The sequence below is a fragment of the Manis pentadactyla genome, chromosome 5 (genome assembly GCF_030020395.1).
Source record: "Manis pentadactyla isolate mManPen7 chromosome 5, mManPen7.hap1, whole genome shotgun sequence".
In the NCBI taxonomy this organism is placed as follows: Eukaryota; Metazoa; Chordata; class Mammalia; order Pholidota; family Manidae; genus Manis; species Manis pentadactyla.
The window spans coordinates 168,011,252-168,036,245 of record NC_080023.1 but is presented as its reverse complement, the minus strand read 5'-3'; the positions used below and the strand labels follow the sequence as shown (position 1 = coordinate 168,036,245).

The 24,994-nt window shown below is 48.1% G+C and overlaps 1 protein-coding gene across 1 annotated transcript; it reads right to left on the bottom strand.

Moving 5' to 3' along the window:
- Positions 1-1,914: 1,914 nt before the first annotated feature.
- On the bottom strand, positions 1,915-3,973 carry CEBPB (CCAAT enhancer binding protein beta). The gene has a single exon (XM_036901991.2). The coding sequence runs from the start codon at positions 3,576-3,578 to the stop codon at positions 2,535-2,537; it is 1,044 nt and encodes a 347-aa protein (XP_036757886.2). The 5' UTR covers positions 3,579-3,973; the 3' UTR covers positions 1,915-2,534.
- Positions 3,974-24,994: the final 21,021 nt, after the last annotated feature.

Here is a 24,994-nt window from a genome sequence, read left to right as displayed (position 1 = left end):
GTGTAAAGTGTAAAGAGCTGCACTCAATGCTGGCTCTGAGCCAGGGCTCAGGAAAGGGCTGTGGTGGCCAGGCCTCTCTCTCCAACCTCTTTGACGTCATTGCAAATAGGTAAGCATCAGCCACCAGCTAACTTTCCATGACAAAGGGGAGAGTGGGGGTCAGAGAGATTTGTTTCTAAATTATGACCCTCCCCACCCCACCCCAAGAAAGACAGAGGTATCCCCCAGGTTCAGCCCCCAAACCTTTGCTATTCAGCAGGTAAATCCTAGCAGCAGTTGAGTCATGCTGTCACTGGTACTGGACCGACTTTGAAGCTCCAGAATCCCAACCAGTCATCTGGCCCTCCAGGGCAGGGAGGAGACCTGTTGAGGGCCACACTAGAGGCCCAGGGCCAAAGTGAGGTTATCTGCCCAGTGCTCTGTACAGCCCTCCTTCCACAAATGGCAGATACTAGTGTGTGTGGGGGGGTGTTTACCTTGATCCTCAGCTCAATAATGGTGGGGGCCAAATGTCTGTCGATCCTACCCTGGGCTCCCACAGGAAAAGCACTTCCGGGACCCCAAAGGGAAAGGGAGGGGAAAAGCATTCCCCACTCTCAAACCACAAGAACAGCAGCTGCTCCCAAGACCCCAGGCTGCCCCAGGCCCTTGACAAACCAATCATGAAGCCCCCTATTCCGTACATCCACCCCTCAATTCCCAGGGCAGGGGGATCCTGAACCAGTTTCTTGCCTGTAGGAACATGACAGCCTACAGGCTGCTCCACAGCTTTAAAAACAGGCCTTATAATGGTACCCACCTCTCCAAAGGTTGTCAGGAGGTTTAAATGAGATTCGGCAGGTCCAGGGTTTACCGGACGCCCGACCCCTGGCAAGTACTCGCCACACTGGCGCTGCACTGAAGACTGGGGTGCCAAATGCCAGGAGCCTCCCGGTGAAAAATAATAACAAGAGCAAACGCTTATGTAACACCTCCTGCGTGCCAGGCACGGCAGGGCTCTGTGTGTGTATCCACTAACCCCTCCATCTACATCCTCAGTTCTCTCAGGAATGCTGTCCAGGACTGCAATGGGGTGGGGGTGCAGTGCAGAGGGGCTAGAGGGCACCGGGGGAAAGGGACGCAGAAGCCTTGCCAGGGGCCATTTCTGCCCCAGAGAATCAGGGACAGCAGCCCCAGGTTCAAACCTGACCTGAGCCACCTTGAGCAAGCAGGTGAGGCTGAGCCTCTGTGTCCACACCTGGGCAAAGAGGGCAAGCGGTAAATCTCCCATCCCAAGTAAAGGGCGTGGATGTGTAGGAATCCTCCCCCACCTCTCTCCACCTAGCCAGGTTTTTCTCTTCCATAGGCCAGGGACAGATAAACACAAGTCACCCACACACTCAAGCTCTCTTTAAATACACCACACACACACCACAAAGTATTTTTGAACAGCTAGCCCCACCACACAAAAGAATCTGCCCCAACTTGGGCTCAGTGGGACCAATACCTGTACACCCTCCTCCTACATAATCCAGCCTGCTTGTCTGTCCCCTCTTTGCAGAGGTCACAGACCTCCAAGCCCCTCTAAACCCAAGCCTGGCACTCAGGAGCCCTCCCCACATGGGGTTCCCAGCCACTCCCCCCCAGCACCCAGGGGCACTGAGTCACCCTGAAATCCTGACCCAGCTCTCCTCTGCTCTGCCTCCCCAGGCCTAATACCCCCATTTTCAAACACAGCCCCCCACCTTGGAGTAGCAGAGGAGGAAAACCAGCTGCAACACCCTTCCCCAACCACCAAAAAAGCCAAAAATAATAGCAGCCCCCTACACACACATACAACCCCCCATAGCAAAAAAGCAAATATAAAATTATGTAAACCCAAAATAAAGAAAAAAATCAAAAGCCAGCTAATGCCCCCAAAAGGCTTTTTAAACATTCTCAAAAAAAAAAAAAGTTTATTAAAAGTGTTCTTAATGCTTGAAACGGAAAAGATTCCCAAATATACAGACGCCTCTTTTCTCATAGAAATAGATTATTTTTTATAATACAAAAAAAAAAAAGACCGAAACAACAACAACAAAACAACAACAACAAAACAACCCCGTAGGAACATCTTTAAGCGATTACTCAGGGCCCGGCTGACAGTTACACGTGGGTTGCGTCAGTCCCCTGTACACACGCGTTCAGCCATGTTTAAACCGATTGCATCAACTTCGAAACCGGCCCGCCCGCCGGCGACCGGAGAAGGGGCAGAGGAGAGGCGGAGAGTTTATCATTCATCTGTACACATAGACATTTCTTCTTTAAATAACACCGCGGGCGGGCGCCCCATCTGCATGTTCGGTTGGTTTGGACAAAAATATAGATATATATATAATAAAATATTAAAATTACCGACGAGCTCCCCGCGCTGCCAAGTGCCCCAGTGCCAAAGTTTTGCCGGCGCCACCAGGGGCGGGGGCGGGGGAGCGCGGGCGCTTCCCGGAGTCTCAGCGGCCGCGGCGCGCCTGGCAGCGCGGAGGCCGGCCGGCAGGGGGACGCGCGCGGGGGTCGCGCTAGCAGTGGCCGGAGGAAGCGAGCAGGGGCTCGGGCAGCTGCTTGAACAAGTTCCGCAGGGTGCTGAGCTCGCGCGACAGCTGTTCCACCTTCTTCTGGAGCCGCTCGTTCTCGGCCGTGAGCTCCAGGACCTTGTGCTGCGTCTCCAGGTTGCGCATCTTGGCCTTGTCGCGGCTCTTGCGCACCGCGATGTTGTTGCGCTCTCGTCGGATCTTGTACTCGTCGCTGTGCTTGTCCACGGTCTTCTTGGCCTTGCTCTTGACCTGCGAGGGCGCCGGCGCCGCCCCCGCGTAGCAGGCAGCCGAGGGCGCCTTGGCGTCGGCTGGGCTCGGCGTGCCAGGCGGGCTGGACGACGAGGACGTGGACAGGCTGCCGCTGCTGCCGCTCGGCACCGCCTGATAGCCGAGGTAGGCGCGCAGCGCGTACGGGAAGCCAGCCGCCATGCCTGCGGCGCCGCCGCCCGGCGCTCCGGCCTCCTCCTTCCGCTTGCAGTCCGCGGGCTCGAAGCCCGGCTCCGCCTTGAGCTCGGCGGGCTGTGGCGGCGGCGGCGGCGGCGGCGGCGGGTGCAGGGGCGCGAAGCAGCCGGGGTGCAGCGCGCCCTTGGCGGCCCCCAGGCGCCCCAGGCTCACGTAGCCGTACTCAGACGCCTTCTTGCAGTTTTTGCCCCCGTAGTCGTCGGAGAAGAGGTCGGAGAGGAAGTCGTGGTGCTGCCCGGAGGAGGCGGGCGCGGGGGCGGGCACGGGCGGAGCCGCCTCGAAGGTGTCCGTGGCCGTGGCCGGCGCCGGGGCCTGCGGCGCGCCCAGCGGCTCCAGGTACGGGCTGAAGTCGATGGCGCGCTCGTGGTCGCCGATGCTACCCAGCTCGCCGGCGGGGGGGCGCGGCCCGGGTCTGGCCGCGGGGGGCGCCGCGGGGGCCGCCTTGCCGCCGTACGCAGCAGCCAAGCAGTCCGCCTCGTAGTAGAAGTTGGCCACTTCCATGGATTTAAAGGCAGGCGGCGGCGGCAGGGGGAGACATGCTGGGTCCCAGGCCACCAGGCGTTGCATGAACGCGGGTGCCCGGGGAGGGGCCTGGGGCTGCCCGCTCCGGCCGGCCGCAGGTGGCGCGGCCTCCCGGCTCCCAACTGTCGCCGCTGTGTCCCTGGTGCTGCCACTGCCGCCGGGGTGGCCGCTCTTAGCGCGGGGCTGACGGCTGGACCCTCGGGTGGGTCCCCTTCCCGGTCCCGTGCGCGGCTCTGACTCGCTAAAGTTTCTCCCGAGCCCGGTTATTTATAAAGGCGGCCCATGGCAACGGCTGCGTCACGCCTGGCGGCCGCCCCGGTCCCTCCCGCCACCGCCACGGGGACGCGGGGCTACCGCCTTGGCCATCGAGACCCCCGGGAGGGTGGCGGGAGGGCGCGGCGTCCAGACCAGGGTGCAGGTGCGCGTCCTCGGGGGTCCCCGGAACCCGGGGGCAGCCTCATACCCCCTTGCCCACCCCCACCCGGACGGCCCCGGGATTGGGAGCGAGAAGGGGAGGCGCGACCCCGCCCCCGGCCCGCCTCCTCTGGGCTGGAGGCTGTACTGGAATGGGGGTGGAACCCGAGGAGGGGGCAACGCGGTCGTCTTCCCCCACCCCACAAACATGGCCACGGCCCGCCCCCTGCTGGAGGAGGTGGTGGCTTCAAGGTCGGCTGTGCCCAGCTCCGATGCCGTACAGAAGGGAACGCTGCCCAGGCAGGATCCTGTAGACCCCAGACCCCAGCTCCTGCTCCCGAAGAGGTGACCCATCTCCACCGTCCTGCCCTGGGCGCGGCTCCGCCCCTAAACTTGCCCCCATCCCCAGCTCTGGCAAGGAGGAGATACCACGCCTGTGGCGGCGCCTCCACTTAAAGCCATCTACAATACGAGGATCCTAGGGAGGTTAGGGGGGAACGTCAGGGGTTCACACCCCTGGAGCCCCCGCCGGGCCGGCCGCGCCCCTTCCCTGGCACCTTGCCTGCCCGCACTTGTAGACCACACCTGGGTCTTCCCCAGCCCCACCCCCCCTCGACCTAGGCCCCCAGGAGGATGGATGTGGGAAGGGGGGGCGGGGGGAGTGCGCGACTGCCACTCTGTAACCTTGGACGTATTAGTTGTGTTACTATCTCCACTGTAGGCTCCCAAACATAACACTTAAGTTTTAAGTCCACCCTGGGATGCACATTAGAAGTATGGGCCCTCCGCTAGAGGGTACAAAGAGGCCCAGAGGGAGCATAGCCCACCCAAGTCACATGGCCTCAGGTCCTCTATTACTCTCAAAAAAAAAAAAAAAAGCCCTAAGACCTATTTGCCAACCCAAGGCCAAGAAACCTGTTTCTAAGGTAGGTGGGAGGGGGTCAAGCCAGGCCCCACTGAAGGCCATACCAGAGAGAGGACTTCCCTCATTTTTACCCAGTTGCTACTGTGCGTTGAGGGTGGGCCTGCACCTAGGGTTCACTTTTTCACCCTGCCAGGAGGATGTTATGCTGACCCTGTTCAATGGATGGGGAAAGGAGCCACTGTCTGTTCTGGATTTGAATGTTGGCCTGAGACCCTCCATGCTGAGTGGGCTCAAGCAACATCTTCCCCTCTCCAGCCCCATTCCTAGGCCCACCCCAATGCCACTCCTGGCCCAGGCTGCCTGTGGATGACCCCCGGCCCACTGACCCCAGCACTGGCCCTGGCGGGCAGGCGGGCATTGCTCAACCTTCAGCGTTATCTGCTGAGCCAAGGTGACCTCTGCCCCAGAGAGCTGGAGAAATGACATCTCCAAGTGCCCTTGGGGGTTGGGGGTCAGAGAGGGAAGGGATGAAACACTGACAGGGCAGGCTGGCTTTCTGAGCCTTCCCAGCAGCCTTTGGGCCAGGTTGGGATCTGAGGTCCCAGGGTCACCTAGCCAGGCCTTCCAGGCTGCAAAGAGGGACAATTGGAGCTGAGCTTGAGGGCCACTGCCTCCAAGAGGCCCTCCCTGCCCCACTTTCTAGTGAACTTCCTTCCCAGATCTTATCTCCAGCTCCCACTATCCTAGTTGTCTTATCTACCTCAGTTTCCCCCCAGACTACCCACTCCATGAGGGCTGGCCCTTGAATATTGGAACTCCTGGACTGGGCATGCTCAAAAATGAACGAATGCATTGCTGTTCCCTCTGGACTGAGAACACTGTTGCCCCAGCTCTGTGCAAGGCAGTTCCTCAGGGCTCAGCCCAAAGGTTACCTCCTCCAAGAAGCCCTCTCTGACCTCCCTATTGAAAATCCCAGAACCTCAGTTACTCTTCTCACATCTCCCTGTTTTATTTCCTACACTATTTTCATTATAATCAAAATTATCTCACCTGCCTATTTGCTTTCTGTCTCTGTTGCCCCCTCCGCCCCGCACCATGTCAGTCCCACCAGGGATTTTTTATTTGTTTTGTTCATTACTGTTCGCCCAGTGCCTATAACAATACCTGGCACACCAAAGGTGCTCGATGAATAGAGGAGGCTGAGAAGGTGAGGTCCCCTTAGCTGGGCTGTGGGACCTCAGGCAAGATGGCTCCCCTCTCTGAGCCTCAGCACCCCCCGCCCCAACATCTCAGGATTCTGGGGAGATGCAGTGAGACCTGGAAGGTCTGAAGTTAATTGGAAGATTTGCTCTGTGTCCTCAAGCCGATCTTTTACCCTCTCTGAACCATATTTCCAGCTCTCAGCATGTATTAACTCATTTAATTCTCCTGATAATTTGTAGGAAGCAGGTCCTATTATTATCTCCACTTTACAAATGAGGAAACTGAGGCCCAGCAGAGCTAAGCATGCCTCCTTAAAGGTCTCATTAAATGGGTTGGACAGATGAGTCTTTCCAGCCTCACCTTCCCCTTCGGGTTTTAAATAAATTATAGCAGGTCTAGCAATGTGAACCCCATTTTCTGAGCTGAGGCCCAAAAAAGGATGCCCTGGGGTCGCATGGTGAGTCAAGGGGCAACTCAGATCATGGGGACCAGCCCCCATGGACCAGACTCTGGTCCTGACAGTGAAATCAGTAGCAGTGCCTCCCCAGGTGTCCTGCATGAAGGCTGCATGCATGGGTGACATAAGCCCTTGTTTTTATAGACTCCTTGCTCAACAGGACCTGCCTGCTGCCCCACCGTTAATGCTCAGCCATTCCCCCAGGAGGGGATAATGGGAGCTAAGCTACAATGGCCCAGAGGCCCACAGCACAACCCAGTAGCCCTGTAGGCAGTGAGAGTCCAGAAACCAGGATCCACCTGACACCACCCACAATGACCTTTTCCAGTTACTGTCCCACATAGATTTGGGAACTTGGAGTTAGGGAGCGTCTCAAACTGGCAGCCAGAGGCCAAATGCAAACCCATAGTTTGATTGACCCCACAGTGTTTCACTTTTTGTTTTGTTTTTAATGAATTCATTGCCAACATTTAAAAATCAGTAGACTTCCTGTCAAAATTCAAATTTGCAGCTTCTCTTTCAAAGTCAGAAGATGAGGGCTGCACCCATGTGGCAGGGGCTGTGGAGCAAAAGACACTTTCCTGTCCAATTACACATCCACCTCTGTTCCCAAACTGCTTTCAGAATGCCTTTTCCCAGTCTGTAGCCTTCACTTCGCACCATTATCAGGAGGAGAAAACCAAAGAGACTTTCCCAAAGGAATCTCCAGTGTTGCTTCTTTGATGGAGAGTGGCAAATGTGTTTGCAGAGGGGCTTAGAAATCCACCAGCAGACAGAAAAATAAGGCTGAAAGAGGAATCATCAGAGATGATCCATGGACATTGTCTCTAGTGGATTTTCAGTGTGGGGATTGCAGGGGTTGGGTTTTTGTTCCTGTTCTGTATCCTGGCTGTGGCCCTCTGGTGTCCCTTCTAGCCCTCAGTCACCGATCTGTAAAATGGGGGTAGTAATAGCCCCTCTCTTGGGTGTTCTGGGCCTGCTGCTCCCCCTCACACTGGCCCCCCTGACACACGGGAGTGAATTGTACCTGCCCTTAGCCCCACAAAGGGCCCAGCCCTGGCAAGTCATGAAAACCTCACAAAGCAGGAAGATGAGAAACAGACCCAGAGAGGGTTAGGACTTCCCCCAAGATCACAGTAAACTGGTAAAAGAATTGTGTTTAAAAGCCAGATCCCCTGATTCCAATGTCTGAGAGTTTCCCTGCCATGCTTCTTTTTTGAAGCCTTACTTTCCCCATCTGCCAAACGGGGGCCAAGATGAGATACCTGAAGTGCGCCAGGCCCAATCAGTGTCTTGGGAATCCAGAATTTTGGAGTCTTGGAAGACGCTCAGGGCTAGGTAGTGAAACTTGCCTGTGCATATGCTGCCACCACGTGGCAGGCCCTGGGAATGCAGGAATGATTTAAATGCATTCTCTTGATTAAGGGCGTACTGGATAACTTGCTTTGGGATACAGAGGTCAGCACTGTGGGTATGATAAATGCTCCCAAGACACAAGCAGGTCACTGAAAGAAATAAAAATTCCCAACGAACAAACAGACAAAAGGTGCTCATTTTCATTCATTCATCATATATTTTTTGGCACCAACTTTAGTGCATGCCCTGGGGACATAAAACAAGATAAGCAATTCCTTTTCTCATGGAGTTGATATTCCCCTTGAGGAAGACAAACAACAAACAAGATAAATAAGAATACATTGTGTTCAATTTTGGTAAGCCCCATGGAGAAAAATACAGCAGAGGAGAGGGATAAGGAATGCTGATTGATTTTATTTTAACGTTAAGAGTAGTTGGGGGAAGCTCACTGAGATAACATTTGAGCAAAACATGAATGCAGTGAGGGAGTGGACCATGCAGATAGCTGTGGGAAGAGTGTACCAAACAAGGAGACAGCAAGTGCAAAGGCCCTGAGACATGCCTGGCCCATGTAGTTGCTGTGGGTGGAACAGAGGAAAACCAGTAGGAAATTACCTTAGACATAGTGGGAGCCAATTCACACAGGGCTTCATAGGCCATTATAAAGATTTCAGCTTTTACTCTCAGTTAGCAGGAGCCATGAAGAGTTCTGAGCAGAGGAGGGGCAGGATCTAACTTAGGCTGTAACAGAATCCCTCTGGTTGCATGTAGGGGATGGACTGTACTGGTGGTAACGGCAGAAATGGGGCCCACTGAGGAGGTAACTGCAGTTGTGCAGGCCAGGTGATGTGGACTTCATCAGGGTGGTGGCCTTAGAGGTGGTGAGAAGTGGTTAGATTCTGAATCTATTTTTAAAAGTAGAACCATCAAGTTTGCTAATAGATCCAGTTATAAAACAGCCACACAATGGACCACTCCATAGCCATTTAAAAGGACAAAGGACACCAAAAACACTGGCAGCCAAAAGAAAAAAGTAGATAAACTGGACTACATCAAAAATTAAAACTTCTGTGCAGCAAAGAACAAAATCAACAGAGTGGAAGGCAGCCTACAGAATGTGAGAAACTTTGCAAATCATTCATCTGATAAAAGGTTAATATCCAGGAAGGACACCAACAACTCAACAACAGAAAACAATTTAATTAAAAATGGGCAAAGGACTTGAAATAGACATGTATACAAAGAAGATATACGAATGGCCCATAAGCTCATAAAAAGATACTCAACATCACTAATCATTAGGGAAATGCACATCAAAACCACAATAATAAACCACCTCCCATCCACTAGGGTGGCTACTATTCAGAAAAACAAGTATTACCGACAATAAGCAGAAACTGGAGCTCTTGTGCACTGTTGGTGGGAATGTAAAATGTTACAGTCACTGTGGCAAACAGTATGGCAATTCCTCAGGAAAATAAAAGTAGAATTTCTACTTGATCCAGCAATTTCACTTCTAGGTGTAGAACTGAAAGCAGGGTTTTGAAGATGTATTTGTACACCCATGTTCATGGTAGCATTATTCAGAGCAGCCAAAGTGTGGAAGGAACCAAATGTCTATTTATGCATAAAATGGATAAACACAGTGTGTGTATATACATGGTGGACTATTATCCAGCCTTAAAAAGAAAAGAAATTCTGACACAGGCTACAACACGGATGAGCCTTGAGGACATGCTATGTGAAATAAGTCAGTCACAGAAAGGCAAATACTGTGACTCTGCTTACATGAGGTCCCTAAAGTAGTCAAACTCATAGAGATAGGAAGCAGAACGGTGGTTTCTAGGGACTGGGGGTGAAGGTGGGGATGGGGAGTTAGTGTTTAATGGGGACAGAGTCTCAGTTTGGAAAGATGAAGTCCTGGAGATGGATGGTGGTGACAGCTGTACCACAATATAAATGTACTTAATGCCACTGAATTACACACTTAAAAATAGTTAAGATGGTAAATTTGATGTTGTGTGAATTTTACCACAACTTTTTTAAAGAACAAATTAGTTCTTCGTATGTCAACATGGAGGGATGCCCAGTGGCAATTTGAGGTGAAAGAAGGATGGGGCAGAGCAGTATCCTGGTAGAGAGGTGTTTGTCTTGAAAACTTCACCGTTAGGTTAAAATGTGTTTATTATGAATTACACATACTGTTGATGAAGGTGTGGGAAAACAGGCACTCTCACACACTTCTGGTGGTTGCATGAAGTGGTATAACCTCTACTTGTAATCTGACCATAACTATCAAAATGGGAAGCATCACTGGGCCCCCGAAAAGCCGGGTGTTTATATCACAAAGGCACTCCTGCACAAAGAATGCATGGTGTAATAGCAAAAGCTTGTGAGATCACATCCGTGGTTATTGTTACCAGGAAATAACTATGCAGCTGCTAAAGAGAAGAGGCAGCTCTATGGGAGAAGATGTATACCATGCTGTCCCATAGAACTTTCTTGAAGGTGGGGACTATTCCACATCTGTGCTGCACCCCATGGGACCTACCAGCCACATGTGGCCATTGAGCACTCAAGGAACTGAATTTTTTTAAATTCAATTTTAATTAAATAGCCTTCTGTGGCTAGTGACCACTGCATTGAACAGCACATACTTAGAACCATCTCCAAAATCTATTGTTAGGAGCCAAGAGCAGGCCAGGGTGTGTGATGTGAAAACCCCAAGGTACTTAAAGGGAGACGGGGATTTGCTCATGTGTGTTGAGGGTGTCTCCTGCTTGAAGGGCTGTAAGAAACAGGCGACGGTGGCAGCCCGGGACCCAGGGGGCTCTGAATATTGTTGCATAATCCCCCAAAACTCAGTGGCTTTGAACAACAACCGTTTTGTTCACTTGTGATTCTGTGGGTCAGAAATTTGCACAGGGCACAGTGGACAGCTGGTTCTGGCCCAGTGCTGGCTGCTGGCTGGGGCATCTGAGGCGACTTCCTCACACCCATGTGTGGCACCTCCGCGAGGATGGCCCGAATGGCAGGGGCTTGGCTGGAGCATCTGCCTGCCAGCTTAGTTCTCAGTCCCTCGTTAGGTAGTTTCCACCCCCTGCATGGCCTCTCCAAGTGACCGCTGCACAGGTGGCCTCTTCATGTGGTATCTTTACATGGCCCTGCACATGGTCCAAGCTATCTCTCCAGGTTTTCTCTCTGCATGGCCTTTCCTCACAGCCTCTGTACGTGGCCTTTCCACGTGGCCTCCCCGGCACAGTAGCTACACTTCTTACATAGCAGCCTGCTTCCCCCAGAAATGAGAGCTTGTGGGCCTTTGTTAGGTGTAAGGACCACTATTTCTGTCACATTCTATTTCCCAGATGCAAGGCAGAGGCCCACACATGGGCACTCATACCAGGAAGCCCCCTAAAGTAAGTCTACCGCAGGAGGCGGGCTGGGGGCCTGAGGTGGGAGGGAGGCATCCATCCTTTTCTAACTGTAAAATATTCACCATGGATATGCATTCCCTTACTATTTGTTTGAGTTTAGAAAGCCACGCATTACATGGTCCTGCCTCCACACCCTTGCTCATGCTGTTCCCTCTGCCTCTAACACTCTCCCTTCCACCTCCAGATGCGAAATGCCCGGAGAAACTTTCCCTGGTACCCAAGGCAAACTACCCTCCGCTTCCTCTGTGCTCCCTACATTCTGTGCCTCTAGTCTCTTATTCCACCCCTACTGGAGTTAGTTTTGTGTCATCTCCCTCTCCTGGGGGCCCCCACATTCAGCCCAATCTAGGTCATCTGTGTACACACACACACAAAAAAAATGGAATCATGCAGGTGCTAAGTAGGTGTTCAGTGATTTGGGGGACCAACCCAGAAAAATACACACTTGGCTGACCCATGATCTCCCCACCCAACTGTGCCCCGTGCGGACACCTGTGGCTGCAATACTTAGAATCGCCACCAGGTGGCAATGGTGCCCAGCCACCAACCACCACTGCCACCTGCGTTGGTGGCTCTGCGCTTAGAAAGCTCCTTCCAGTAGGTCGTGAACCCAGGAGGTCACAGACCCCAGAGCAGGGACTCCAAGCCCAGTTTTGAAGAGAAATTTCCCATCTTTACTGCCCACTGCCCTCCTCAACTTCAAAATGTTCTTGCCCGTCAAGCAAATTGACTTAAACTATAGATGTGCCAACCACTGACAGATGCAATAACCTGGATGAATCTCCAAAGTCTTGCACCAAGTGAAAGAAACCAGACACAAAAGAATACATCTGCATGATTCCATTTATAAGAAACTCTAGAATAAGCTAAATTAATCTATGATGGAAAATATCACAACAGTGGTTACCTCAGGCTGGGGGTGGGCAGGACTGAGTGGGAAAGTTCAAGAGTACTTTTTGGGGATGATGGTAAATGTTCTGTGTTAGTTTCCTAGAGCTGCTACAATAAAGTGCCACAAACTAGGTGGCTTAGAACAGCATCTATTTATCTCCAACAGTTCTGGAGGCCAGCAGTCTAAGGTCAGGGCCAGGCTCCCTCTGGCAGCTCTCAGGAAGAATCCCTCCTTGCGTCTTCTGCTGGTGGTTGCCAGCAGTCCTTTGAAGTCCTTGACTTACAGCTGCATAATTCCAGTCTCTGCCTCTGTCTCCACATGGCCTTCTTTCCCCTACATGTGTCTCCTCCTCCTTTCGCTTATAAAAACAACATCCTTGGATTTGGGGCCCGTCCAATATGATCTCACCTGAACTTGGTCACATCTACAAGATCCTATTTCCAATAAGGGCATATTCACAAGTACCAAGCATTAGGACTTGCACATATCTTTTTGAGAGACACGATCTGACCCACTTTGTCTTCTATGTCTTGGAAAGAGTTTGGATAACACAGGTAGAAGGATTTGTCAGAAATAATCAAAAGTACACCTAAGATTTCTGCATTTCACTGAATGTAAGTTTTACAGAGAAACAAATGTTGAGCTTTAGCTAATGTTACACATGCTCAAATGTCTGGATTAAAGTATACTGGTGTCTGCAACTTACTCTGCTTTTAGTTACCCCATCTCTTTGGTCTCCTTTTATTAGGAGCAATTCCTCAGTCTTCTTCGTTCATGACCTTGACACTTTTGAAGAGAACAGGCCAGTTATTTTGCAGAATGTCCCTCCTGTGGCTCTGTCTGAAGGACTCAGACCCTGCACCTTTGTCAGTAACCACACAAGTGGTATTGGGTCCTCCCTGTGCATCCCACCAGGAGAGGCACCTGGTTGCCATTGATCCCATTACTGTTGATGTTAACACTGATCACTTGGTCAAGATGATGTCTGCCAGATTTCAGCATTCTCAAGATGCTATATTTTTTCTTTTATTGAAGTACTGTTGATATACAATCTTATGTTAGTTTCAAATGTACAACACAGTTGTTCAACAGTTACCCACATTAGCAAATCCTCACCCCTCTGGTGCAGTTACTATCAACACAGAAAGATGTTCCAGTATCACTGACTATTCCCCATGCTGTACTACTGTCTCCTTGACCAACCTACATTGTGATTATGTATTATTGTGCTCCTTTATCCCCTCCCCCTCCCCCTTAACCCCTCTCCCTTGGTAAACACTAGTCACTTCTCAGTGTCCATGAGTCCACTGCTGTTTTGTTCCTTCTGTTCTGCTTTGTATTTATACTCCACAAATAAGTGCAATCGTATGTTATTTGTCTTTCTCCACCTGGCTTATTTCACTGAGCATAATACCCTCTAGCTCCACCTATGTTGTTACAAACAACATAGATTTCTTTTCTTTTCATGGCTAGGTAATATTCCATTGTGTATATGTACCACATCTTCTTTATCCATTCATCTATTGATGGACATTTAGGTTGCTTCCATATCTTGGCTATTGCAAACAGTGTGGCAATAAACATAGTGGTGCATATATCTTTTTGAATCAGGGATTTTGTTTTCTTTGGGTAAATTCCTGGAAGTGGAATTACTGGATCAAATGGTATTTCTATTTTTCATTTTTTGAGGAACCTCCATACTGCTTTCCACAGTGGCTGCACCAATTTACATTCCCACTAACAGTGCAGGAGGATCCCACTTCTCCCCATCCTCACCAACACTTATTATTTCTTGTCTTTTGGATAGTGGCCGTTCTAACTGGTGTGAGGTGATATCTCACTGTGGTTTGATTTGCATTAAGGTGCTATATTTTTTCTTTGTAGTGAATAAATATCTTCTGGGGAGATATGGTTAAATGATTTAAATATCCTTTTATTCCCCCAACTTTTCCTATTTTTTTTTTACAATTTCACTAATTTTAACATCTGCTTATGATGCTTGCCTCAGTGAGTCAATCTATCGGTATGTAATAAGTGATCCCAAAACTTAGCAGCTTCAAATAACTATCATTCATTTTTCTCACTGTTTCTGAGAATCTGGAATTCAGGAGTAGTTTGACTGGAAGGTTCTGGCTTAGAGTCTCTGAAAAGGCAGCAGTCAAGATGTTGGCTGGGGCTACAGTTATCTGAAAGTTCAACAGAGGCTGGAGCGTCAATGTCCAGGAGAAATATAATGTGAGCTATAACTGTGAGCCACACATTTATTTTTTAATTTTTGAGGAGCCACAGTTTAAAAAGTAGAAAAAGATATGGGTGAAATTCATTTTAGTAATATATTTTATTTAACCCAATACACCTAAAAATCTCTTTTCAACATATTCTCAATATAAAAAAGTATTAACAAGATATTTGAAATTTTCTTTTTCATGCTTTCTTTGAAATTCAGTATGTGATTCAGTATTTAACACAGCACAGTCTGATTTGGATTAGCCACACTGCAAGTCACAAGTTTGAGGACTTGTGGCTAGTGGCTATTGCATTAGACAGGGGGACTCACTTATATGGCTGTTGTGTGAGGCCTAAGTTCCCCACCACAGGGGCCTTTTCAAGAGCTGCTTGAGGGTCTTCATGACGAGGAAACTGCCTTTCCCCAGAGAGAGTGAAGGGAGACAGGGGAAAGGAACACAACGCCTTTTACTGACCTTGTTTTCTGACACGGCTTCGTTTTTGCCATATTCTGTTCCTGAGAATCAAATCACTGAGTCCAGCCCCCACTCGAGGGGAAGTGAATTAGATTCCACCTCTTGAAGAGAAGAACGTCAAAGAACTGGTGGACATATCTTAAAATGACCCCACCCCATTTATTTGTTTATTCATTTATATCAGTATGGACTCATGAATTGTATTTCATTCCATGGGTTATAAATCCAGCACTATCATTATTTATTTTGATGCTCAAACTGGCCAAGATTTGGCCGGTGTAAGTGCCTTTCCGCTGGCTTCTGTGCCCTTCCACCATGTCCCCATTATTCTTTGAGCATTTCCTTATTTTCTGGCACAAGATGTTCCAGGCTCAGTATCTGTTTTGCTTATCCCTGCCCTGCTTCTTTTTAGTGGAGGATGGCATTTTGAAACAAAAATCTGGGTGCCGTCCAACTTTTTTTCATTTTTACGAATCTAACAGGCATTAAAGTGATATCTCCTCTTTGGTTTTTGTTTGCATTTCCTGTTACTAATGAGTTTGTATGCTTCATAACACTGTGGTTTTCCTCTTCTGTGGATTGTTCTTCACATCTGTTGTCCTTTCTCCTTGGGGCTGCTGTCTTTTCTGTTGTTCATTTGCATTTCTTGTATAGTCTAAGCACTGCATTTGGACACTGCAATGTCTTCTCACTTGGAAGTCTATCTATTTACTTTGTCCATGGTATCCTTTGGCCAGAATTCCTTAATTTTTATGTAATTTTTGCTTTTTATACAGTTTATTGTGGTGAAATATAGGTTACATAAAATTTACCACTGGTAAAGGTAAAATTCAGTAGTGCGAAATACATTCACAATGTTATACAACAATCACCACCATCCATCTCCAGAATTTTTTCATCATCCCAAACAGAAACTCTGTACCCATTAAATCATATCCCAGCCCAGGGAAACCTCTGATTTACTTTCTCTCTCTGAATTTTCCTACTATAGACACTTCATCTGAGTGGAATCAGGCAGTCTTTGTCCTTCTGGGTCTGGCTTATTTCCCTTAGCATGATATTTTCAAGATCTGTCCGTGTTATAGCATTTATCAAAATGCCATTCCTTTTTATGGCTGAATAGTATTCCATCATGTGTATATAACTTTACCAGTCTTATCATTTGCATGTCATGTGATCTAGATTCTAGATCTAGATTAATCCATCTAGATTCCACTTGGCAGTATGAGGTAAGGATCCAGTTTCATTTTGGGCCAGTTCCCCAACACCATTTTCTGAGCAATCCCTCCTTTCCCAGGTGGGCTGCACAAACAGTGATTACACTGTTTTGTTTTATCAGTCTCCTCCTAATAGGGCTGCAGGTTGGTTCCACTTGGGAGTGGTCATAAACAGACTTGGCTAGCCCTCCCTGTGCCATTAGAAGCAGGGTTTCCAGGGTAGTGAATTGTAGACCCATAGGGTGCTCCAGTTGCAACAGAGGTGAGGTATCTCTCCCCAACCGACCTAGAGATCAGTTTCTCAACCTCAGCGCTACTGACATTATGGGCCAGCCATCAGTTGGGTGGGGGTGGAGGGCCTCTACCCACGGGATGCCAGGAGCATAACACAACCATCTGTTGTAACAGCCACAGATGTCTCCAGGCATTCCCGAATATCCTCTGAGGGTCAACATCACCTCCACTGAGAACTTACTGTTCTTGGAGTACAGAGTCTCTGAGTAAGATTTCTGTGCACAGGGAAATGGCCCATCCCCAGAGCCATGGGAAGGCTGATGGGGCAAAGAGTGATCTGATCCCCCGGCTGGTTATTACTCCAGGAATGAACGTGTGATGCAAGGGAACCAGGGAAGAACAAGGAGGCTCCAGAATACTCTCTGACGTGCTTTGTCAATGAAATGTGAGGAAGTGACTTTATGAGGCTCCTGAGCCTAGACTCTGGGATGCTGCCCCGAGAATGCCATGTAAAGAAGCCAGTCAGGCATTCTGGAAGATGAGAGGCCAAGGGCAGAACTGAGACATTCCAGCCAACAACCAGCACCCGCTGCAGGACGTAAGAAGGGGGCCATCGTGGACCCACCAGCACAGCGGGAAGCTGAATGAAGCCGAGTGCATGAGCCCATGTGACACCAGCAGAGGAACCGCCAGCCAGTCCGCACAGCTGTGAGAAGTAATGAGGCAGAGCTCTTTTAAGTGACTATTTAGGGATGGTTGTAAAATTTCAGTGAAGTTATAACATGACCTGTCATGCAGAAAGTAGTCAATAAATGCTGATCATTTTTGTTGACCATGCATTTCCGTTCTCATCCCCTACACCAACCACTCCCTCCATTGGAGAGGAACTATTAGAGCTCATGGTCGGAGGCAAGAGACCAACTCTGGTAAACACACAAGGAATTTACTAGAAGGATACTGAGGAACTCCCAGGAACACTGGGAGGGCTGGAAAGCCTTGGAAGGAAATTGAGATAATGGAGGCCAAAAAGAAGGACTAATGTCTGCCACTGTAGCAGAGGCTACAGGTATCAAATAATATTCATCTTTTCTTATTATTACTAGAACACTAGCTTTTTAGTTGGTCTCTTAAGAGAAAAACTACATTTCCTAGGCTCATATAGAGCAAAGAGTGCCATGTAGTTAAGACTAAGTTCTAACCAATGGGTAGAAGCAAAGGAGAGTTGCTCTCTATTCCTTCCTGCTCCTTGGAGCATCACAAAATGGCTGGAGCAGGAACAATCTTACAGGACCATGAGGTCCAAAAGGTGGAAGCCACCTATTACTATTAAGGATGGTGGAGCGACGAGGTGGGAAGAGCCTCGTGATTGTGGACCCGCCATACCATCACTGAGCTCCTATACCTGCCTGAGAGGCAAAAAAGCATCTGGCTATGTTCAAGCTACTACACATCTATGTACTTCCATGTCCTCCTCTCACAGATGAGAAAACTGGTGCAAGGGGACAGGAGCTGTGGCTACAACACAAGAATAACGACTTCATCAGACTGTTCAAGTTCAGTTGGACAATATCCACCATATCATAGATAAGTTTTCACAAATGCCTAGGGTGCCTAACTGGTTTTCTTGGTTTCACTGGAGATGGCTGGTAATTACAGATATGCTTTGGTTATGTAACTATACTCCTATTATGTTAATGTGTGTGCGCAATTTAAGTAGTAGCTTAAAACCTGTACATGCTGAAGTTACTCTACAAGAAGATATGTCAGAGAAATAATCAATCTTCCCATGTTTTCTTCCGCCTGCTACTTCTATAGCTTTTCTTCTTCCTTCCTAATTACAACCCTTAAATAGAATTCGTGCCTCATATCAAATTTACCGAGTATCAGAACTCCTCCAAGTGGTAAAGATACCTCAAGACAAATGCTGGGCATAGAAGCCACAGGGCATAAATATGCAAAGAAATAAAAAGCTAACCTTTTCAAACAATAAGGCTTCTCTCTCACTTACCAACTTTACATTTCCCTGTATGGCCCCGGAAGATGACTGGTTAGCCAGAGACGGGTAAGATTCCTTAAGGGAGGAACAACCTAAGACAGGCACAGTCGCAGGGGGGTCATCAGGTGAGAAATTGGGGATCAACAGAGGTGAGGCTTAGAACCTCACCCCCCCATTCTGAGAGAAATCTTCTGCATACGTGGATGTTTTATTGCCCTGGTCTAGCTTGGATTAACACATAGTCTACAGGCACACACCTGATCATCTACATTTGCTCTCTTACAACACTAAACTATGTTTTCTACCTTTATCTTGTATCTACCTACCACTTCAGCATTTTATTAAAAATAATAATAATAAAGAGAGAAATGTGGTATCCACACATAAATCAAGTATAAAAACCAAATGAGTATTCATATTTGAACTGACTGTTTATAGTTCATAATGCATGAGCAAAACCGAAAGTTTCTGTGATGACTGCCCTTGTACTACTGTTCACTATGTAACTTATTCATTATGTAAGAATTCGTTCTCCATGTAAGAACTTGTTTGTTATGCCTCAGAAGATTGGAGACTGATGAAAATTAGGCTTGGGGTGGATTAATGATTGTGCATTGAGCATTGACTCCCCTATACAGAATTTTATTGTTGTTAACAACCATTTGATCAATAAATATGAGAGATGCTCTCACAAAAAAAAAAAAAGGACAGACTTCCAATGGTAAAATAAATAAGTAACCGGGATGTAATGTATAGCATAAGGAATATAGTCAAGATATTGTAACAGCTTGGTAGGGTGATAGCTGGAACCTAGAATTATGTATATAAATGTTTTATCACTGTGTTGTACACTTGAAACTAATGTAATGTAATACTGTGCGTCAACTACCTTTCAATAAAAAATAATTATCTAAAAAAAAAAAAAGAAAAAGAATAACAATTTCAACAACTCCCAACAGGATTGAGCCAGGCCCCACCCCTCCTGGCTTCCTGGCCTCCTGGCTTCCCATTACCCACTGCCTCCCCTGGACTCCACATTCTCTGGTTCCTTGAACAGGAACCAAGTACATTCACACCCCCTGGCCTTTGATCTTGCCGTGCCTGCCCAGTGTTCCCTCCCTTACCTTCCCAAGTGAAATCTTACTCATTTTCATAAAAGTTTCTGAGCCTCAATTTTCTCTTTTGTAAAATGGGAACAAGTGTATGTAAAAATCCTGGCAGACAGTAATAGCCACCTTCAAACACCAGTCCCTCACATTTTTCTCTCCAACCCCTTCCTGATCTTGACCCCTAAATACTGCAAGTATGAAAGAAGATAGCACAATAAAAACAGAGAATGTATTGGTTTTCTATAACTACAAAGTCCAGAGCAAGACCAAACCATTCAGGTAACATTTGCTAGAGGGGCTCAATGCTAATAATAGCTAGAATTATTGAGTGCTTGCAATATGCACTCCATATATTTATTAGCTCACTTATCTTCACAACAACCCCATGAGGTGGGCATACTGCTATTATCTCCATTTCCCACATTAGGACACTGACATCCTGAGAAACTAATTTGCCCCTGGTTACACAGCACACATGTGGTGGGGCTGAGGCTTAAACCTAAATCTGTCTGACTGAACAGGTAGGTCCTCTTTCAGGTAAGGCTTGGGCCAGCTGCTCAAAGATCTCACCATGACCTGGTTTTCTCGGCAAGCTCTCCTCCTTGCCTTCTCCAATGTTCAACTCACCCTAAGCATTACCACCTCATAGCCAACACCAGATTCTGATGAGATCTTCCTTCCTCACTTACATCCAACAGAAAAGAGGCATATATACTCAGTCCCATGCCAGGATCCTGAAATTCACTCTGAGTGGGCCATATGAAGTCATATGCCCATGTCTGGACAATGGTGGAAGCTGGGCAATGATGCTTGGCTTATACCAAAGTGGAGTCCAATCTGTACAGACCACAGGCTGAGAATGAGGACATGAGATTCCTCCAGAAATTCAGGTATTGGTTCCATGAAGAATTGGGAATGGATGTAGGCAACCAGAAGCCAATGTCTTCATCCCCGCAACTCACATGTACAATAGAGTCTGAAATGAACATTGCAGGAAAAAAGAAAAAGGCTTAATTTTTGGGCAGCTGTGCCATAGCCCAGGAGGGCAGCATCTGGTCAGCCCCGCCACGACCCTCCAGGGAAGGAAGCTCTCCTGTCCACACCCATCCCTGTGGTGGTGTGGGGTCAGGAAGCAGGCGCCCTCATGGTGTTGGCAGCTAGCAGCTGGGCCAGAGCACAGCCTGGGGTATTTCCTTATGGGTAGGAGACTCTGCTGGGCATAGGGAAGACAGGGTGCAAATGTTCCCAGAGACTGACTTGAGGAGCAAGCAGCCCTGGCTGGGCACATGGGGGATCCAACACTATAACTGCACAGTGGCCCCTACTTTCCTATAAGGCTATTCTCTCAGCCTGGAAAACTCTTTTCAAGGCCCCTGATTCTTCCACCAGGCTATGGTCTGGCCCTCTGTGGATCCCAAGCTGGCTTTTTCTTAACAGCTCATACATACAGTCAATCATCAAAAGCCAATAAATCTCCTTTGCACCTCAAGGCCTTTGCACTGGGTGGTTGCTTGGTCTGGAACACTATTCCCCTACAGTCTCACATGGCTCCCTCCTTCCCCTCCTTTAAGTCTGCTCACATGTCACTTTTTCATTAACAACTCAACCTGCCCCTCATCTTCTCAACTTCCAATCCTCCTTATCATGCTCTGTGTTTTTCCCAAAGCAGCCACCACCTTCTAGCATGTCACCTGGTTTAATTTCCTATTGATGATTGTCCCCCTTCCACTCCTGAGTGTCAGCTCCAAGAGGCAGAGATTTTTGTCTTCTTTTGTTCCTGTTAGTTTCCAGTACCTAGAACAGTTCCTGCCATGTAGCACATGCTCAATAAATATTTGCTGGATGAATGAATAAGCAAATGGCAAACACTGAAATCATACTGATCTCATTTCTGCAGTGAATTTTTGCAGTTTGGAGCCCACATAAATATGCACGAGTGGGGGTATTAAACATTCTCCTAGACAGGGGATGCTGTGCATCATCCCAGGAATAAGGTTCAATTCCCCAAGCACGGGACTGGCTCCAAGCAGATGTTGAAAATGTCTACTGGGCATATGCACAGTGAGATAGAGAAGAACGTGGGAGAAGGAAGTTGGCTAGCAAGAGCCCTCATCACAGCCTCCCTTGACCTCAAGTCTGTGCCTTCGTCCTGATTTTACCCCTGCCCCCAGTATCCCTGCTGGACCCCGCTCATTACCCTCACTCATTACCCTCCCTCTAGGTCCACCCCACCCTAACCCACCTCTTCCCAGAAGCTGGAGGGATCTTCTCAAAGCACAAATTGGATCTCTGGTTCTGCAGGGCTCCCTGCTGCTCTTCGGGCAAAGTCTAGCTTCCTGTGTAGGACACCAAGTCTGTGCAGGCCCTCATGGAACTTTGATTTGTCTACAACTTTCCTCTCATGCTATACTCCAGCCTGGCCAAATTTTTTTTTTTTGTCCAATTCAGTGAGTAAAAATATTCTCTCACCTCTGGGATTTTGCACATGTTTTTCCCTCCAGAAGACTCTCACACCTCACCTTCTCCCTCCTTTCCACTTAACCTTCAGATTCCAATTCAATCATCCCCTCTTCCAGGAAGCCCTCCCTGATTTCTCACCCTGGGCTAGGTCACCCCCATAACATATGTATCCCCATACCTCTGTGTTTGCTTCTTTCATGCATTCATTAATTTAACACATAGTTGTCCTAAAAGGTATATAATGATCAGGCTCCTTATGATCCCATCTCCCCCTTTCTCCCTCTCACCCTCTTCTCCAGACACTTGAGCCTTCTTGCTATCCCTTAAACACACCAAGCATGCTCCTGCCTAGAGCCTCTTCACTTTTCCTCTGGATTTCTGCATGGTGCTCCTTCCCTTCCTTTAGGTCTCTGCTCAAATGTCACCTCCTCAGAGAGGCCTTCCCTGACATCCCCACCTCTCCATCTAATGAAGCACTCCCTACCATTCTCCATCCATCTCTGCACCCTGCCTCATTTCTCCACATCATTTGTCCCTAGCTGACATTAGATTATGTTTTTACCTGTTTGTTGTCTGTCCCTCTTGGAGCTAGGAGGACAGGGACCTCATCTGTCTTGTTCACCGCTGTACTGCCAGCATTTTACACAGCATCTGACCCACAGCAGGTCTTACTAAAGATTTGGTGAATACAATATAGGTAGGTCACGGGGAATGTAGTATAGCATGGAGAAGACAATGACTCTAGCATCTTACTACACTAATGGACATTGATTGCAATGGGGTGGGAGGGGATTTGATAATATGGGTGAATGCTGAAACCACAATCTTGTTCATGTGAAACCTTCGTAAGGTTGTATATCAATGATGCCTTAATTTAAAAAAAAGATTTGGTGAATAAATGAATGGGGCAATATAGGTCAACATGACTGGAGGTAAAGGAAGGGGACTCCAACCCCTGATACTATGGTACTCTGGAGGTGTCCATCTTGGACAGTTTTGCAGGCTGAGTCTCAGAGCACGGAGAACTGGAGAAGAGGCCTGCAGAGGCCTCACTCTCTGGGGACAGCTTGCACCAGGAAGCAGGTATAGCCAGTGGAAAGGCCCTGTGGCCGATAACAGTGGGAGATGTCAGGACATGGACCTGGTGAGCCAGCAGGGCCCAGAGCAGCAGAGATCTGAATCCCAGGTGAGGATGTGGACATCATCCCACCACTTCACAGTTAAGTACAACAGACGGGGGAGGCCACAAGTGTTTCTGCAGTGTCTCCTGTCTGTCAGGTCCCCTATCTCTCACTGTGCTCACTCTGAACTTTACACCAAGCCCATGAAGCATTATTTTTCCCATTTCACAGAAGAAAAATGGACCAGTGTAGGTGCAGAAACACAGCTGTGAGACTCCAAGCTTCAGGCGCTGGGCTCCTTCCATTGCCCATCATTGCCCTTAACTTTACCCACCGTCTTAGGCATATAATTCCACCCCTTCCCTCCTTTCTGGCTTGGCTCTAACTTGTTGACCAAAATCACATGTCATTCCCTAGGTCAGAAAAATGACTCAAAGCCCATACAACATCTCTACTTGGGATATTCAACATGCATCTCACACATATACGCCCAAAACAAAACTCCTGGTCTCTCACCTCACCAAACCTGCTCCCACCCTGTTCTTCCCCAACTCAGTCAATGGTACCTCCATCCTTCCAATGGCTCATTCCAGAAACCTGACAGTCACCCTTGGCTTTTCTTTCCCTCACCCCTACATCCCATCAAACAGCAAATCTTGGCCACTCCACCTTCAAAACACCCAGAATTGACCACCCCTCCCACCTCCACAGTCACCCTGGTGGGACCCTCCATCCCTCCTACCTGGAAGTTGCAGTCACTTTCTCCCTGGTCTCCTGCTTTCACAATGGTCCCTGAGTCCATTCCCCACATGCAGCCAGAGGGATCCTATTAAAATGTAAAGTCAGGTGACTATACAATTCTTTATCAGAACTGTCCAGTAGAACTTGCTGCGCTGGTGGAAATACTCTGTATCTGCACTATCCAATTCATTAGCCACCAGCCACATGTGATTATTGAGCTCTTTGAAATGTGCGTAGTATAACTGAACTGAATTTTTTAGATAAATTCCTTAATAGCCACACTGTTAGCAAGGCTGTGGAAAAGAGGCACTCTTGAACACAGCTGGTGGGAGCATAAATTACTATGTAATTCCAACGGCTGTACCTACCTATCTACTGATTGATTGTCTATATCTACCAAAATAATAAAAGCATTTAAGATTTGTCACAGCAAAGAGTGTGTCCTATTGATCTAGCTTCCCATGGAAAAATGACATTACATAAAAGGTTCATAACATCCAAAGACAGGAAATAACCTGTGCCCATCAATAGGCAACTAGCTAAATGAATTATGGTCCAGTCACACAATGGGATATGATGAAGTTGTAAAAAAAAAAAAAAGAAGAAGAATGAGGAAATATGATACCTAGTGGATAAAGAGAAAAATAATAACAAATTTGTGCCTCAAATGACACTACCAACAAACTAAGACAACCAACAGCAGGAGGGAAAAGTATTTGCAAATCATATATATACGGTAAGGGTTTTATGTCCAGAATATATAAAGAACTCTTATAATTCAACAATAAATAGACAACCCAATTTTTAAACGTGCAAAAAATTTGAATACAAGCATTTGGCTGAGCCTTAATTCATTCAGCAATCATTTGCTGAGCTTCTAACCATGTGCCCTACCCTGATCCAGGCACGGGGATTCAGCTGTGAACAAAACAAGTCTCTGCTCTCAGGAGCTTGTTCTCTGGTGGGAGAGAGTCATGCAAGTTCATTGCCCACAAGCACAGCGAAGATAAAACAGGATGACGTCACAGTGCCTGGAGGAGGGGGCCACTGTGAGCAGGTGGTCAGGAGGGGCCTCTGAAGAGGCAACATCATTGGTTATTAAGACTAAATAAAATGCTAGCTCTTGGCCCGGCGCCTAACCGATATTAAGCGCTCACCAAGTCTTACAGTGACTCAGGGTCATTCTCATCAGTTTACTGTCCTCTCCCTTAGGAGAACAGGCGCTCCTGGGGGTCAGGCTCGATGTTTCTCTATGGGGGC